General features: G+C 38.7%; 1 protein-coding gene across 2 annotated transcripts; it reads left to right on the top strand.

The window, feature by feature from the left end:
• The first annotated feature begins 1379 nt into the window (after window positions 1-1379).
• On the top strand, window positions 1380-18435 carry LOC134324128 (solute carrier family 35 member F5-like). Of its 2 annotated transcripts, XM_063005801.1 has the most exons (16): window positions 1380-1489; window positions 1842-1927; window positions 3567-3672; window positions 4491-4634; window positions 4814-4876; window positions 5334-5406; window positions 5505-5680; window positions 6862-6943; window positions 7161-7248; window positions 7419-7483; window positions 8388-8492; window positions 8575-8734; window positions 9561-9651; window positions 10628-10782; window positions 15753-15854; window positions 17849-18435. In XM_063005801.1, the coding sequence occupies exons 2-15, from the start codon at window positions 1914-1916 to the stop codon at window positions 15835-15837; spliced, it is 1407 nt and encodes a 468-aa protein (XP_062861871.1). In that variant the 5' UTR covers window positions 1380-1489; window positions 1842-1913; the 3' UTR covers window positions 15838-15854; window positions 17849-18435. The 2 variants fall into 2 exon arrangements, with proteins under 2 accessions (XP_062861871.1, XP_062861873.1); XM_063005803.1 differs by lacking the exon at window positions 1380-1489 and having other exon boundaries at window positions 1829-1927.
• Window positions 18436-19134: the final 699 nt, after the last annotated feature.

Raw genomic sequence — 19134 nt, 5'->3', positions numbered from 1 at the left:
CTCACACACTCTCTCACTCACTCACTCAGTCAGTCTGAGGGGAGAGGGCCTCCACCGCCGCTCACAGTCACAACCAGGCAGAGGTGCGAGAGGGGATAAAATTAACAACAACACCAATATTAATAATAATAATAATACATAAAGTTACACTCAATAACAACACCAATAATAATAATAATAATGAAGTTACACTCTTAATTTAATGAAGTTGCAGTGCAACTTCATTAATATTATTATTATTATTATTATTATTATTATTATTATTATTGGTGCTGTTGTGTTATATTATTAAGAGTGCAACTGTTGCACTCTTAATAATATAACACAACGACACCAATAATAATAATAATAATAATAATAATAATGAAGTTACACTCTTAATAATATAACACAACAATAACTAATAATAATAATGAAGTGACACTCTTAATATTATAATTACAATAATAATAATAATCATAACAATTAAAGTAAAGTTACACTCAATAACAACGGCAATACTACTACTACTACTACTAATAATAATAATAATTGTTATTATTATTATTATTATTATATTAATAATAACAATAACAATAATATTGATAATAAAATTAAGTTCCACTTTTAATATTATAATTACAATAATAATAATAATCATAACAATTAAAGGAAAATTACACTCAATAACAATGGCAATACTTCTACTACTACTAACAATAATAATAATAATAATAATAATAATAATAAAACTAAAGTTACACTGTTAATATTAACAACAAAAACAATAATAATAAGTTACATAATCATTAAATACTAAGTAACTTTACTTTTTAAAACAAGCATTATTGCAAAACAGTATTGCAAACTAGGGGGGGGGAGAAAGAAAAGAAGAGAACGGATGTGTATGAAAAATGTTGGCATGTTAGGCTAAACTTAAACTGCAAAAAAAAAGTAAGTCAAGAAAAAAAAACTATTAAAAATCAAGGTAAAAATACTATTTTAATAGTAAGTTAAAATAGTTCTTTGTTGTAGAATAATTGTACTGTCGCTCATTTCCATGAACACAAAATATTTTAGATGTGAATTAAGAAACAAACGTGTAATACAAATAAAAATGAGAGATTTTGTGTATTTGGTGTTTGTAACCCTATACAAATTTAATCCACATAATAAAGAATCATAACTAAGAAGAATTGAGTGAAAAGTGTCACTGTGAAGTGTCGACGTCGAGAAAATTGGCTCCAGTGCGCTGCATTCTGGGAAATTGAGTTCTGTAAGCGTACCATTGCTGCCCAAGTCAGAAGAAAGATGTGACCATTACAACTACAAGTCCCAGACTAGTTCAAGTCGAAGTTTGGTCTAAGTGAAGTCATGAGCAGCAATAGACAACGTAAAAGTCATGTCAATGTTTACAGTGGGAGCTGAATTACAGCATTCTGTTACTGACAGAAAATATTAAATCATTAACAGTCTTAACAGTACAAAAGGACGGAGCATTCTGAATCAGGTAATACAGCTCAACAGTGTTGATATTGCGTTATTTTGGTTAGCTACTAGGAGCTAAATTCAACAGTTGGTGAGGGTGGAACCGAACCACACTACTGTGACTGCTTGTGTACTTGCTGTATAAACTTGTTTACTTGCTTTATAAACTACTACTTTGGATTTAAACTATGTTATTTACACTGAGTAAATGTATTTTCTTCGTGAAATGCAATCTGTATGGAAACATATGCATCGACACTATTAAATATTATATTCATTAGGTACACTTACATTGTATGTGAACCCACATATATACAGATTTCTCTTTAACTCTTGTGTTTTTTGTACTTTTATTATAAATGTCATTATTGTAGCTGCTGTGTAATGCACACTTGGTTCTACATGATAAAGAGACAGGCTGGCAGAGACTGGTGTGTCCGTTTCTAATGCGCCCAGCACGGTAAGACCTTTTCATTTACTGCTCATCATATTATTGAGTGCAGAGTAGATCATATATAAGTGTGTCACTTCTACACTGTTAAAGGTATTACATACAGCAAAATACACACTGTTGAACTAAATAGGAGTAATGACCACTAGGCAGTTGCAGCCTAGTGGTCAAGGTACTGGACTAGTAATCAAAAGGTTGCTGGTTCAAGCCCCACCACTGCCAGGTTGCCACTGTTGGGCCCTTGAGCAAAGTCCTAAACCCTCAATTACTTTACTACTGTAAGTCACTTTGGATGAAAGCATCTGCTAAATGCCATAAATGTAAATATGCGAAAGCTGGGTCTGCCACAGGTAGGGTTGACAACTTTCAGAACTGGAAATGAGGAACACCCTGGGCTGGCGGGTTGGTGGAAGGCATAGGGTGGGGGTGGGATGGAAGGTGTTTACCTGAGCGGGAGCGGGGTGTAGGCGGTCAGAGCTGCACTTATGAAAAATATAACGGGTCTTATACCCTCATAGGAACATTATCAAAATGTTTTATTTAGGCTGTTTAACATTTATTATTTTCATTCTTTATAATAATGAATCAGAACCATATTTTTGGCAAAACAACATGCATAAAGAACATGGAACATTTTTTCTTAATAGTGCAAACAACATTTTAACATAATCTATCTTCCCCCATAGCACCGGCCCTGCTGTGTTACTTTAGTTTCGCCCTAAGCCGGATTCGAACCTATAGGGCAGAAAAATATGCGCGATGCACTCTGCCCACTGCGCTACTCAAACAGTGGAGTAAAAAAAGTGAATACTACTTAAACTAATAACCAAACGCTTTCTAATTCCCACGGTAGCAGCAGTTTCCTTCTGTTTCATACATATCGCCCTGTCTCAGTCTAATCTGCAGCATTTCTCTCTCATTGATAAAAATACAGAACAAACCACGTCCGGTATCAGTTCAATACGGAACGCGACATTTAGTTTCCAAATAAGGAACGATTCCGTATTTTACGGGACAGTTGGCAACCCTAGCCACAGGAGCTACAAAGACAGTTCTACACTGCTGCAATAGAATCAGTTCTGTGCACTTCCATCACAGTCTGGTTTGGAGCAGCCACAATACAACACAGGAACAGACTGCAGCGACTGGTAAAGTCAGCAGAGAAAATCATTGGTGCTCCCCTGCCCTCCCTCCAGGACTTGTACTCCAAGAAACAGGCAGAGAAAATTATTACTGACTCCTCACACCCTGGCCTTAGCTTCATTCAACCCCTCCCCTCCGGCAGGCTCTACAGGTCAATCCACACTAAAAATGTCCAGATTCAGGAGCAGTTTCTTCCCATAGGCCATCTCCCTCCTAAATAAATAAATGACTGACAATACAGACTTTAGTGTGACAATATTCACCAGCTGCCAATTGACTACACTTTGTAGTACTCATCCTACATGCTGTGCACTTTACTGTTTTTGTACATTTTCCACACGCTGCTAACTTACATATCTGTATATTGCCTGTATATAGTCTTATAGTTTGTATATTTTTGTGTTTAATGTTTAATGCATACACTGCTTGTATACTGAATTTATACTAGAGCCATACTTGGCCAATAAATCTGATTCTGATTCTGATTATATGTGTGAATGTGTAGGATGAGTTGGGGAATATGTGGTACCCAGAAGAGGAGGCTGGTACTGGGTATCATCATCCTACTGCTTGTGGACATAATCTGGGTTGCTTCATCTGAACTCACTGCAGTAAGGCCTCCACACACATAAACATGCAGCCTTTACTCTACCTGATCATAGTAAAATAAAACTTTCTTAGTGTGATTTTCTAACCCTATTCATGGTGTACTGAAGTGTGTATGAACCCACGTACGAAACATAAATGTCCTTAGAACAGTTGTTTTTAATCTTTTCATCACCTTGGCTGAGATATGGCCAAAAGCAAGTATCACTGTTTTGATAATGAGCTTAGCCCAGACCACAGATTTCAGGTAGACCGATTCACATCAGTGATTAAAATCTTACTATACCTTTATTTCAAATGGATTTGTCTAAATAAAATGTCAACAAAGAGTGTAAAAGCTCCATAAATTGTAAACATTTGGCAATTTATCGCTGGTAATCAATCCAGTGCTTCCACTCATTATAAAGAATGTGTTTATCGTATGGTTTAACCTAAATCTATTTAACACTAGACCATGTCAGTATCATTAAGTTCCAAGTTTTATTTGTCACATACAGGTCATGTATGGTATAACTAGCAGTTAAATTAGCTTTTTCATTATGTATGTACCAAAAAAAAGATACTTAAAATAAGAACTGTTGGGTGTCATCCTTGAGTTGGTACAAATTTGAGTAGCTGTTAGAAAATAACCTACAAGAAAAGTGTTATGTAATGTAGTAAAAGCAAAGTAATTCCATTATCACACTTTTTTTTCTAATACCTTCCACAGCTTTGCTGTTACCTTCTCAAGGTTTAATAGTGTTTCTAAAGTTTTATTATTGAACATCTTGTGTATAAATAAAATGGAATGTCACAAATGCTTTTGTGTTTGTTTGCATGTCAGTACGTCTTTGTGCATCAACAGTATAGCAAGCCCTTTTTTAGCACATTTGTGAAGACCTCAATGTTCATGCTGTATTTGCTTGGCTTCCTCTTCTGGAAACCATGGAGACAGCAGTGTGCAGCCCAACAGAAACCCGGCACTTTCGTAAGTTCTGTGACTATTTTGATAATAAGTCATAAATAACTTTATATATTTCACTAAAAATATGTAAGATCATTTAAACTCGGTGGTAAGCTATAATGTACTACCATGTTTTTGCAAATGCCACTCCTGCAATATATGTTTGTACAGCTAAAATAATCAGGTTTGATAAATTTTTTCAGGTTTTTAATGCTGATTTATATGTGAATGGACGTAGCTCTGAAGATGGCTTTAACGACCCCCTAGTAAGTATATATCACCCAAAAATTGCACACTAACAACACTTAATTACTGCTAAGATCAGTTTTGTAATATCAATAAACATCATAAACAAGTATAAAGACATGGCATAGTCATGGCAAAAGTCACATTTCACTGCCCTGTTGAGATCTGGGTTCGAATCGCAGTGCTCTATGCCACTCCGGCTGGGTGGCTACACAGCTGTGATTGACTATGTCTGGGGCTGGGTGTTAGAAGTCCTGTGATGGATTGGCAGCCTGTTGAGGGTATTCCTGCTATGTGCCTAATGGTTCCCAGTGGAGCCAGTTGATGAAAATAAATGAATGAAAGTATTTCTTAACCAACTGAGATCCTTTGTGGATTTAATTTTGAATCCGTTCAGTTCATGATATGAAAATGTTTCAGTGGGCATATAAACGGTTTATAACTGGGCCTGTTTAATTAAAGTGTATCTTTCTGTAGAGTGAGCCTCTGTATGTGCCGGTGAAGTTTCAGGATGCTCCTGATAGCAGTGCCATTCGAGAGACTAAAACTCGTAAGTATTCCTGCAAAATGTATTTAATTACAAAATGTCATTAATTAGCACATCTAACCAGTAAATTTTTATTCGTCCTATTGTGTGTGTGTGTGTAGTTGCTAGAAAGCAGCGTGTGAGGTTCAGTAATATGATGGAGATCCGTGAGCTTCCACAGTCTCAGGCTTTAGAAGCCAAACTGTCCCGCATGTCTCATGCTACCACCTCTCTCAGGATGATGGAGAAACTCAGCATTAGTGATGTGGCCAAAATCAGCTTCTTCTTCTGTTTTGTGGTGAGATTTTAAACACATACAGCACAAACATGAATGTAATATTGTGTTTCTTTACCTTTCTGATTTTTTAAGCAAAACACTGATGCTGTTTTCCTGCCACGGTGGCTAAGAGTTTGCATGTTCTCCCAGTGTCTGCGTGGGTTTCCTCCGGGTGCTCCGGTTTCCTCCCACAGTCCAAAGACATGCTGCTAGGCTAATTGGAGACACTGAATTGTCCCATAGTTACCTAGCCGCTGGGATGCACGGACCAGTGCCAAAACTGTGCCAAATCCCGCTGGCGACTCCTAACAGGAAGAAGCCGAAAAATGCCGACCCCGTAACTGAAAAATGGGACAAAGGCTGAGGAACAAGAAGAAGACTGATGCTGTTTTCTTGCTAAACAGTTTCATTCCTCGTAGACAGAATTACTGAAAGAAATGAAATAACTGACTGGCTTATGATGACTTGGAGTTTTCTTATAAGACTTCAGTACAGTCGTATACTAATAAAAATACTAATAATTTAAATCAGTTTTATACTATAAGTACAGTCTAGTAAACAGAAGGTTTACTCAGTGACCTGGTTTTAATGTGCAAAGCAGTTTACACTCCTGTTTAGGACACAATTAGCTTGTACACTAGTGCACAAGTTTAATAACTGCAGGATATACTTATATATAACCCTTACACTTACCTCTGATATCTTAAGCTCTTTCAAGTTTGAATTCCAGGTGATCCTATCAACTTGGCTGGGCATCCAAATAGGCACATTTGTCTTATTTGCATGGCCATGGTACAACTCATAGTCCCTTTGACTTCATGGCTTGTTTTTTGTTCTGACAATGCAGTGTCAGTTGATATGATCAATTTAAATTTCAACAAGTGAAGCACGATTGATTTCTAGACACATTTTAAAAATGTCAGAATTCGCGAATACAAGATTTGTATTGATATTGGTCATATGGTGTTTCTTTTTTTAAATCAGCTTATTATTTATTTTATTTGCATTTATTAGCTTTAATTCTTTGTTGGCAACCTTTCATTTTCTTTTAAGCCTTTACTGTTTTGACATCTGTATGGATTATGTTTTTTAGCACCCAATGGGAGCACAGTTTAAAACTAAAGTTAGATGCAGTTTGTGTGATTATTTACAGCTCAAATTTGTACATCAGTGCCTCTGTGTTTTTATTCTTTCACTTTTAGTGGTTCCTGGCTAATCTGGCTTATCAGGAGGCTCTCACAGGCACACAAGTGGCCATCGTTAACATTCTGTCCTCCACCTCAGGTGATTCTTAAAACTTCATAAAATTCATTACATTTTTATTTAGGAAAGTTAGAGAGAATATGAAGCCGCATTTTTAGTTAATGCTACCAAAGTTCTGAGTTATTTTACCAAAACATGAACAGCTTTATTTAAAAGCATGTGTGTGTGCATTAATTGGAATTTGTCTGTCATTGTAAAATGTTGTGTGTTTGTGTGTTTTGGTGTGTATTTGTCTCAGGTCTCTTTACTTTGATATTGGCTGCAATATTTCCCAGTAACAGCAGCGATCGCTTCACACTGTCCAAACTGCTTGCTGTTATTTTCAGGTATGTACAAATGAAATGAGTTTTGATTTTATAATCAGATTCACTTTTATAATTCTATATGTACAAATTATGAATATTAGCAGATGTATATGGTGTATCAGTAATTTGATGTACTTATATTTGTATCTGTGTGGCCTTTTGTTATTTTTTTATGTTATTCTTTTGTTTAGTATGGTGGGAGTGACTGTGGTCAGCTTCTCTGTGATGGACAGTCCAGGTGGAAAAGGCATTATTGGTAAGCACTAAAACAGCTCTAATTACTTAGATTAGATTAGATTAGATTTGTGTTGCAGTACTTGATGTTAAAGGGTAAATACAGAAAGTGTATCGGAGTACATGAATCTAGCCATCAGTGGATACATATCAGTGCATTCTTAGTCCCATTCCGAAACCCGGATAAATAAGGGTTGCATCAGGAAGAGCATAACAACTACAAATCGGATGAAGGATCTAATGTGGCCCCCTAACTGGAGCAACTGAAAGAAATCCTTAGGGGTTAGGGTCAGAAAGGACATCCAGGCGCCCAGGTGGCGCAGCAGGATTTTCCGCTAGCACACCAGCGCCGAGATTCTGAACTCTGTGTCGCCACCGGTCGGCTGGGCGCCATCTAGCGGGCATATTTGGTAGTTCCTGCAGCAGACACATCTCTGCTAGGGTGGGATGACCGGACTATGTGGGTGGGGTCTTCAAACGCTGTGTAAGGAATGTGATTAGCAGATAGAGAGGCGGCTGTGCATAGGTGAAAAAGGGTTCCGCTAAGGGCTGCGCGCGGGTCGGAGGAGGCGTGAGCAGCAATATACCCACCTCGACTGCAATCAGGGATCCCCCAGCAGCAGAAGACAAATTGACTACGCTAAATTGGGAGAAAATGCTTAAATAAAATAAATAAAAAGAAAGGACATCCAGTGTGAAAACTGTGCCAGATCAAAATTCTGATTTACATACCAGATTGGAGGCCTAGGTTATCAACAACTTCCATTAATAACCATTAATAAAACAAAAGAGACTTGAATTATTAAAGCTTTAACTTTAAAAGTGAAAATAATACAGTGTATTACTGTACTGTTGTAATTTAAACTAAGTAAAAATCATGCTTGAACAACTAAAGGAAAGTAAATTGACCATATGGCTTTGTGCAGGGTCTCTGTGGTCACTGCTGGGTGCGGTGCTTTATGCTCTCTACATCGTCATGCTGAAAAGAAAAGTAGATCGAGAGGAGAAGCTTGATATCCCCATGTTCTTTGGTGAGTTAATTATACAAACACTGACATACACAGAAGTCATAACACTCCTAGTACTTACTGTTCATGTTCTGTGTGTACACAGGCTTTGTGGGCTTGTTTAACCTGCTCATGTTGTGGCCTGGCTTCCTCCTGCTGCATTACTATGGGCTGGAGTTGTTTGAGATGCCCAGCCAGCTGGTGATCACCTACATTCTCATCAATGGCCTGATCGGAACTGTGCTGTCTGAGTTTCTCTGGTTATGGTATGCTACAACAGATGATATATTTATAAAGCAGTAACAGGGTTGTTTATGCAGGCAAATGCAGGTTTTTATTTTTGTAAGGACCCTAGGCTTGATTTTAAGTGCAACTAGGCAGCATCTTGAGTGGAGAAAAAACCTTTGGGCTGCACTTAACACTGGAATATGAGCCAAAACGTGTAGTCATGTTTTTGGTTTCTCACAAAGTGCACTAAAGAAATCTAGATGCTAATTAGTAGGAATGTAAGTAAATGTGCTCCTTCACTTTTTTCAATTAAAAAGATTAATTCCTAATAAACAACATGCAGTGTACAAAAACACTACAAAAACATACACTGAATACCCAAAACTTGAAAAGTGAATACCTGACCATGCGCTTGTTGGACATTACATTTAAAAAAAAATGTACATTAATATGAAGTTTGTAATCTATAATAGCATACAGTTTTCTGGGGATTTAAAACATATTTATTTTATATGTTTGATTTTGTGGGCACTCAGGTGGCATAACTCTAAATTCTGCTAGCCCACTACCGATGGGGTCCTCTGTTTAAACTCCCAACAGCGCTACAAGATGTTTTTTGCACCAGCGTTTACATAAAGACGTGATTGGCTATACAGTATCTGGGGAAATGGTCGAGGCCCCACAATGGATTGACGTCCTGTCAGGGTTGTGTTACTACATTGTGCCCAGTGATTCCAAGGAAACCGGATTGATTTTATACAACTGCTAACATACTTTTGACCATATAGTGTATAGCTTATACACAAATGTATATCCAAGTATAATCCTACAATATTGCATACATTTGTCTCTGTTTTTTTACAGGGGCTGTTTTCTTACCTCATCTCTAATCGGGACGTTAGCTCTAAGCCTAACAATTCCACTGTCCATCCTGACTGATATATGCCTGCAGAAGGTGAGAGTGTGTAGAATCATGCTGTATCCTAGAGTGGTGTACATGTGGTCCTTATTTACTATATAACCTGACATGCCAGGTCCAACACCAATCCATCACCCCTCTATCTTCCAGTCTAGTTTTTTCCAATTTCTGATTGTGAATCCACTGCTGCTTACAATTCCAATTCCACACTTCCCTTCTGACACGTGTCCGATCCGTCGCTTCTTATCACCTGCCTGTGTTGGGTTTCCCCACAGAGCCGTATCATGTACGGAGAGCCATGCTAAGCTCTATGTGGACCCAAACCCGACCCCCACATCACCACCACACCACACTCTCCCAGTCCAGTCCTGGAGATCAAATATCACAGCCCAATGAGACCCACGTCTGACCTTCCATTCCACCCTCAAACACGGACATTCGTGTTTGTGTGGATGCCACACGGTCGGTGGCTCTGCTGAGATCTGAACTTGCAAATTCAAACATTCAACAGTGGTGTGATAGTGCGTTAGACCACAGCACCTGGTTAAATCATTTTTAAGGCATTGTACGAGGGTTCTTTAAAAAGTTTCTGCACTTTTTAAAACTCTATTTATTAAGAATTTCCAAATCAAATGACATCACTTTTCTACACAGTCACCTTCCAATGCATTTTTCCAGTGTTGTACCAACTTTTTAATGCCATCAACAAAAAATGTTTTTGGTTGAGCGTGTAGCCACTGATGCATCGCAGCTTTCACATCATCATCACATGAAAATCTTCTTTCCCTTAAAGCTTCTTTGAGCGTCCAAAAAGGTGGAAATTAGACGACGCTAAATCAGGACTATAAGCGTCTCTCAGTCTCTCAGACACGACCAATTACTACTCCTCCCACCCTCACCGCTTATAACCAAAATATAAAAGTGCGGAAACAGATCCCTCGTATATTCACAGCTTCTTATAGGATGCACATTGTATGCTTATCTGTGTGTGTATGTGTGTGCACATTCCTAGGCAAGTTTCTCATGGTTATTCTTTGCGGGAGCGATTCCAGTGTTCCTCTCTTTCTTCATGACTGCGCTTCTGTGTCACTACAATAACTGGGACCCAGCGATGGTGGCAGTCCGCAGACTTTACTCCTTCATATGCCGAAAACACAGGAGTCACAGGTACGACTTCTACACAACAGTACTAATTTAGCTAGACCAACTTCAATTTGGACTCGAGATCGTGGTCAGTCCAGTGCATGTTGCAAAATATTGGCCGCAAGGCAGAGACAAACACATTGTTTAACTGTCTTACAATTATGCACTTTAGGACTAGTCAGTGTTCTAGAGGGAACCAACACATGGGAACAGTGAAACTTATTAACGGATTCACTTGAACAATGGGCTGTCTAATAACATTATAATTTGTCTACTTCTGCGTAAGGTCTGAAAGCTTTTTAGCATTTCAATTTGCTGTATTTGTAAACATTGCTTTAAAGCTTTGTACTGTTTTATGTTTTCTGTTGCCTTGCTATCACTGCTTTAATAATAATAATAATAATAATAAGTTAAACTTATATAGCGCCTTTCTCAATGCTCAAGGACGCTTTACAACATTTTACAATACAATACAAAAACTATGAAAAATGCTCAGTAAAGAGAAGTGTTTTAAGCAAAGATTTGAAAATAGTGAGGGAAGACGCAGAGCGGAGAGCCGGAGGAAGGGAATTCCAGAGGCGAGGGGCAGCACAGGTGAATGAACGGCCACCCATAGAAGCCCGCTTGAACCTGGGTACAGCCAATAAGTCAGAGTCAGAGGACCTAAGACTGCGACAGGAAGAGTGATACGTTAGTAAGTCAGCTAAATATACCGGGGCCAGGCCATGTAGCGCTTTAAATGTCAGTATAAGTAATTTATATTTAATTCTCAAAGAGATAGGTAACCAGTGCAGCTTAGCCAGTACAGGTGTAATATGGTCATATTTTTGGGAAAATGTAAGGATCCGAGCAGCAGTATTTTGGATACGTTGGAGAGGGCGGAGGGTTTTGGCAGGAAGCCCATATAAAATTGAATTGCAGTAGTCAAGCCGGGAGGTGACTAGAGCATGGACCAGAGTCTCAGCAGAGTCTTGTGAAAGCAAAGGACGAAGGCGAGAGATATTGCGCAAGTGAAAATAGGCAGATTTGGAGACCGATGCTAAGTGGGAGTCAAAGGAAAGGTGAGAATCGAAAAGGACACCAAGATTACGAGCACAATTTGAGGGACAGATGGCAGTGGAACCAATATTAAAAGTCACATCAGAGAGAGTAGAGACAGCAGATTTCGGACCAATAAAAAGAAACTCAGTTTTCAGAGCATTAAGCATTAAGTAATTATTATGAAGCCAGGAATGTAACTTTTGTATGCAACTGGTAAGCGAGGGGGGAGGCACAGGGTCAGAGGGTTTGAAGCTAATATATAGTTGAGTATCGTCAGCATAGCAATGAAAGCTCAGACCAAACTGGCGTACAAGGGGGCCAAGAGGGAGCATGTAGATGGTGAAGAGGAGGGGTCCAAGGACCGATCCTTGAGGAACACCTTGTGGAACCGGAACGGTAGCAGATGAGTGGTGACCAATACGAACAAATTGACACCTGCCGGTGAGATATGATTTAAACCAGGAGAGAGCCGTGTCCATGAGACCAATCTCAGACAGGCGTGCCAAGAGAATGTTATGATTAATTGCTTTGTCTTCCAGTTTCATCTTTATACTGGATTTGTAAGGTATACTGTGTTTGTTTTACCTGGTGGCTTAGCTGGAGCATGCTCAAAGCCTTGATATGCATATTTTAAAACATATGCACCATGTGTGAAACAAAAAAAATCTCTCTAGAATCAGAGTCGGAATATCACTCAAGGCTACATATGAACAATAGATCATGAACACAAGCTTACTGTTTTCCCTTAGATTTTGGAAAAGCTGTAGAGAAGATACCTCGTCTTACATTGCTTGGATTGGTTGCACATGTTGCTGGGCTGTTGGCATGTTTGATGTTTCTTCTCAGTGAGGAGCTGTTTTGCAACACTTATCACAGATGTTTGTGTGAGTTATGGGTTTATGACGGGGATAAAGAAAGCTTTGCACAACACAGATGTACTTATGAAGATTCTTTACAACGTGTCATGAGTCAGATATGTAGGTGTAGGCTTGTATTGTTTAGAGCAACCAGATATTTTAAGTTACGTCGGGGAACTGAAACACTAGACTGGTATTCTAATGAGTGATTCATGAGTGATCATATTTTGGAGGTAGAATGGCAAACGGACAGCTGCACTGGGTGGAAGGTTTAGTTCCAGGTGGGGACAAATGCATTAATAATGCAACTATGTTATTGAACTTAACATAACAGAAATAAACAGCTATTTTTTAACCTTAACATTATGACCACTGACAGGTGAAGTGAATAACACTGATTATCTCTTCATCACGGCACCTGTAAGTAGGTGGATTATATTAGGCAGCAAGTGAACATTTTATCCTCAAAGTTGATGTTAGAAGCAGGAAAAATGGGCGAGCGTGAGGATTTGAGCAAGTTTGAAAAGGGCCAAATTGTGATGGCTAGAAGACTGGGTTAGAGCATCTCCAAAACTGCAGCTCTTGTGGGGTGTTCCCGGTCTGCAGTGGTCAGTATCTATCAAAAGTGGTCCAAGGAAGGAACAGTGGTAAACTGGCGACAGGGTCATGGGCGGCCAGGGCCCATTGATGCACATGGGGGCAAAGGCTGGCCTGTGAAGAAGTTAATGCTGGTTCTGAAAGAAAGGTGTCAGAAAACACAGAGCATCACAGTTGCAGGGCTGTTTTGGCAGCAAAAGGGGGTCCAACACAATATTAGGAGGTGGTCATACGCACCATGTGTGAAACAAAAAAAAATCTCTTGCAGTCCATTGTTCAGTAGCTGTTGTGATGCTTCGTGGTGTGAAATGCAAAAACTTCCTCTGCAGCAGTAACAACATCTTCTGTTTTACCTGGTGAACTCTTTCCTTTAGCTGCAGTTTTGTGTTTTGCTGAACTGGAACTTTATTCAACACTGACACGTACCTGTCAGCTTTGCAGGTCATGCATTCTGCTTCCCAAGGATCCCGCCCGAGACAAAAACAGATTTTTTCTGTAATTGATCTGTGAATTTTTATTTGTGCCTGGGCATTTTTTAAAGAAAAGTACGAGAAGGCAGGACCTAAAGAGAAAGGTGAAATCAGTGCAAAAGCACACAAAGAAGAGTGCACACAGACTACAAAAGCTGAATCATGGACATTTTTTTGTGATTTAGAAATCCGGCCTTACACATTTTTAGGTCCAAAAAAAGAGGACATGTCCGGGACAAAGAGGACGTATGGTCACCCTTTGTTATTAGGATTCTTAGATGAGTGTATTTTAATCCTAATTTCCCAAATTTTTTAGTTATTATTCCTCAAAGTTAAAATGTAGTCGAGAAGTCGTTGGCCTAGTCTGTGTAAAGACTTACTTTACACAGTAAACACTGTGTAAAGACCTTTTAGAACAGAGGTCACTAACAGGCGGACCGCGGTCCGGGTCCGGACCCAGAAGCTGTCCCATATGGACCCGGACCTACAGCCAAAACAGAAAGTTATGATTTGAAACCTGACGGAGCGCTTCCATTGTAACCGGCGCAGCTTCTGTACCATTTACGGTAGCGGTTTAGTGGATGAGAAAACGCACAGACACCAGAGATCACGTGACACCACTCAGCCAATCAAGTCTGTGCATTCCAGTCGGTAAACACTGCAACTCTACAGATGAGAGAGTTAGAGGCGAGTTACATGTGGAAAGACGGTGGAAAGAAAAAGAAAGATAGCGAACGTAGAACAAACGAAGGGAGAGATACAGACGACCGTGCCGGGGAAAGTTGAGAAAAGACGAGTGAGACAGGAGACATGACGCTCTCCAAAAAAGAAACGTGTACAGCGAAAATACAGCATTTAATCCGTGATGGAGAGACTCATCTCTGTTCTTACTTCCCACTGGAGCACAATTTATTTTTATTTTCTCCTAATTTGATAAGAGAAAGGTTTGATAAGGTGGGGTGGTCCGGGTCCTCTCTGTGTGGAGTTTGCATGTTCTCCCCGTGTCTGCATGGGTTTCCTTCGGTGCTCCGGTTTCCTCCCACAGTACAAAGACGTGCAAGTGAGGTGAATTGGAGACACTGAATTGTCCATGACTGTGTTGGATATAAACTTGTGAACTGATGAGTCTTGTGTAATGAGTAACTACCGTTCCTGTCATGAATGTAACCAAAGTGTAAAACATGACGTTATAATCCTAATAAACAAACAGACATTTGATTTGACAGTCAGTTATTGATTACATGCAGATGTTGATACAACTACTAGGCTACTTATATATAATATATATCAATATATATATGATATATTATGCAATGATAGCTCAGTGGTTAAGGTACTGGACTAATAAACAGAAGGTTGCCGGTTCAAGCCCCACCACCACCAAGTTGCCACTGTTGGGTCCCTGAGTAAGGCCCTTAACCCTCAGTTGCTCATTGTGCAAGTCGCTTTGGATAAAAGTGTCCGCTAAATGCTATATATATATATATATATATATATACTGTATATATAGTTAAACATTCCGGACCTTTGTTTCAAGAAATTTTAGTTGAATACCCCTGTTTTAGAAGGTATTTCGCTATGCTAAAAAAAAAGAAGAGAAAACAGTATGACTGAAATACCACTTTATGCCGCTAGATGGAATAACTGAGTAGTTCAGCAGGGTGCACCACTATGCTCCAATATAAACAAATCCTAGTTTCCATTTGTTCATGTCCAAAGCTGCCAAATTCTGTAAATTGTATTTTTTTCCTGCTGCATTGTCTTAGTAGTGATTAGCAGAAACAGACAGCACCATCGTTCTTGTTTATCTTATGTACAGACATTTTCTGTCGTGCTACAGCAGCTGAACAGTGTTTCGTAAATCATCGGCTACTTATTTTCTCACCGATCTTCTGGCTACCTTTTGTAACGAAGGCTATTTTAAATACTGCTTTTTCTTTACCTTTAAGAGGCATAGAGTCATCATAAATCTAAATCATGATTATGATAAATTTGTGTAGTAATGTGTGGTTTGCTGTGTGTTTTCTAGATTACATTTAGAGGACAGTGAGCAGTGTGAGAGTCTGATCCCAATGCAGAGTTCTGCCCTGGGCAGCACTGGTTTCTGCTCCTGATTCCTGATTACAAGAGGGTAAGCTCTGACCTTTGAACCTTTCTGCACTATTAAGGGCAATGCACCATACGGCCAGTGTTGGTTTTGCTTTATTTACTTGTGTTTTTGGGGGAAAGAAGCCTACACATACATAAACAAAACTACAGTATGACCAACAGAGGAAAATAATGCAAATATTAAAACAATTAACAATGTCCAAACTACAAATTTACATTCTGATAAAACAGCAGGTTTTGATTATGTAATGCTAGAAGATTAAATAGGCCTCCAGTGCCCATAAAGCCATTATTAATTCAGTCTGGTTTAGGTACAGTTTTGTGCCATTTTACCATCTGCTATCCATCTCAGGACACAGACATAAACAAGAAGCACGGAAGTCTTGCTTAAACACAGATGCTGGTATTTCGGAGACTGTTTAGTTTTAGCTTTATCTAATTAAAAGCAGACCAAGGCAGTCGTGTAGCCCTGACTGCACAGCGATCCTGAGTAAACGGACTGAATGTTGATTCATTATACACAAATTAACCTGAATGACCCCATGAATACACAGTCATGCTCAAACCTCTGCTCTTCCCAAATATGCTGCTTATCATAGGTGCATCTGTGTGTGTGTGTGTGTGTGTGTGTGTGTGTGTGTGTGTGTGTGTGTGTGTGTGTGTGTGTGTGTTAAATGTCAGAGAGATATGAAGAACATGCCTCAGCTTGAATCACCACTTATTCATACCCACGTAAATGAACACTAATCCTATATCCAGTCTAATATTATTGTACAACTATTCTACTTTTTTGGGGGGATATTTAAATGTAATATAATAATATTAATATAATTTTAAATATACATACACTATATAGCCAAAAGTATTTGGACACCTGACCATAAGCTTTTTGGAAATTACAATTACAAAAGCAAATTGTATTAAAATAGAGTGACCTTTATTCAGCTATAACAAATTATAGATGTAAATATCATTAAATTTAAGTTTATATTTATGAATTACAATGAAGTTGATCGATAAAATGTCCATTTTATCAGCTCCACTGACCATATAGAAGCACTTTGTAGTTCTACAGTTACTAACTGTAGTCCAGCTGTTTCTCTACATACTTTTTTAACCTGCTTTCACCCTGTTCTTCAATGGTCAGGACCACCACAGAGCAGGTATTATTTGGGTGGTGGATCATTCTCAGCACTGCAGTGACACCCGACATGGTGATGGTGTGTTAGTGTGTGTTGTGCTGGTATGAGTGGATCAGACACAGCAGCACTGCTGGAGTTTTTAAATATTGTGTCCACTCACTGTCCACTCTATTAGACACTCCTACCTAGTTGGTCCACCTTGTAGATGTAAAGTCAGAGACGATCGCTCATCTATTGCTGCTGTTTGAGTCGGTCATCTTCTAGACCTTCATCAGTGGTCACAGGATGCTGCCCATGCTGCTGTTGGCTGGATATTTTTGGTTGGTGGACTATTCTCAGTCCAGCAGTGACAGTGAGGTGTTTAAAAACTCCAGCAGCATTGCTGTGTATTATCCACTACAGTCAGTAATTGTAGAACTATAAAGTGCTCCTATATGGTAAGTGGAGTTGATAAAATGGACAGTGAGTGTAGGAACCAGGAGGTGGTTTAATGTTATGGTTGATAAGTGTATATATTATATATATATATATATGTAACACAGTGGATATAAAATGTAGTACTGTATATACAACCCTGTTAAAATAAAAGATACTGCTCCTCCATGCACACCTAATCTTAATTCATGAGTTGAGAAACCCTGCCCAGTTCGTTCACAAGTCCATGATTGCGCTATACAAGGACATCAGCAAGATAATATAGATAATAGATACTTTAGATATTACTGAAAGCTCAGTATCTGTAAAACTTACATGTGATGTCTTTTTTCCCCTGATCATTTCTCAGTCAGATAGTAGTTGATTATTAAACTATTTGACATTGTGATTTAATTTTATTCCTTATACTGTGTGTCATGCTATAAATCTTTTCATACAGAACCAGAGTAGCAGCAAGTGACAATCCGAAACCTGCCCAGTGTGCCTCGTGTCATCTCTTCATCTTCCTTTTATATACCGAAGGTCCTGTGATTCATCACTACAAAGGTCCTCTTGCTTCACTGGCTATGATGTCTCAGGGCAGAAAACCAGGCCTGGCAAACAGCATCTTCAGTCCATGATAAGTGATCCAGTCCAGATCTACACATTGACTGACCTACAAACTGTAGCATCCAGATTTAAATGTGCAATAAGAGGTGATTGTGATTGGCTGACTGAGGTCTGGAATTAGATTTTTGTTATTGACTGAATATTCATTGTATGCGCTTCAGCGTATACTTCCGTTAAGCAGATTTCTGACTGAAAGAAATCCATATGTGCTACTTTTCAAATCACCTCTTTGTACTCTACATCATTTGTAGTTGTAGCAAATACTGTGATGAACGTCCCGTCAGTTCTGAGAGTGAGAAGCCTTACTTTTATTTTTTAAATACAACACTAAAAATATGTGAATATTTAATCTGTATTTGGTATGAATGATCGAATACTGTGTCAACACTATTCAGTAAACTGTATTCAGTAAATGTATCCAGTGTGTTCTTTATTATTGATCTAATTTTCATTATATTGTAATCAATGTCTTTATTAACAACAGAACGAATTGTAAAATGTCAGTGCTTTATACAAACAAATGCATAATTTTAATAACTAACCGAATCTCAGCTGTGCTATCAGCAAGCCAGGCACCCATATGAACAATGATTGGCTCGTCTGTCAGGTGGGCTTGATGGACGGGATTCCTCATAACTTCTGCAGTACAGCCTCTGATGGTTGATCAAAGGCACCTGCACAAAAAGACTGGGGATAATGGATGTTATGTTTTGGGTTTTTGGACCAGGCCAGCCACTCCTGTTTACCACATTTTTACATTTCTTTATTAAAAACATAATTTATTTTAAAAAATAACCTCATCAAAAGCTTCTTAAATGTTATTTGCTGATGCACTTTCTGGGAGGAAGACTAAAAGCTCTTAGCTTGTCCTGAAGAAGGGAACAAACGGTACCCCACCACCTTTATCTATCACGTATTTCAACAGACTGACTTCTTCAAATGGAGTTTCCCTGTACTGCCTGTGCTGAGGCAACTCTTTATCTCTCTCTCTCTCTCATTTCTTTTTTCTCTCTCTCCTATTTCTACAGCATTTATATACAGCATATGTGCAAACCCTATTTAACAAAGTATGGCCAGGAGGTAAAAAGAAGGTATTTAAAATGTTCACTATTTTAA

The sequence above is a fragment of the Trichomycterus rosablanca genome, chromosome 12 (genome assembly GCF_030014385.1).
Source record: "Trichomycterus rosablanca isolate fTriRos1 chromosome 12, fTriRos1.hap1, whole genome shotgun sequence".
NCBI lineage: Eukaryota > Metazoa > Chordata > Actinopteri > Siluriformes > Trichomycteridae > Trichomycterus > Trichomycterus rosablanca.
Note: the sequence above shows the minus strand (reverse complement) of the source record. Positions and strands in the feature narration are given on the sequence as shown.

Bases quoted from the DNA above. Each gene is read 5' to 3' on its own strand.
- LOC134324128 (XM_063005801.1), top strand. The intron at 8,493-8,574 runs GTGAGTTAATTA...GTGTGTACACAG, and splicing joins TGATATCCCCATGTTCTTTG to GCTTTGTGGGCTTGTTTAAC. The intron at 9,652-10,627 runs GTGAGAGTGTGT...GCACATTCCTAG, and splicing joins CTGATATATGCCTGCAGAAG to GCAAGTTTCTCATGGTTATT.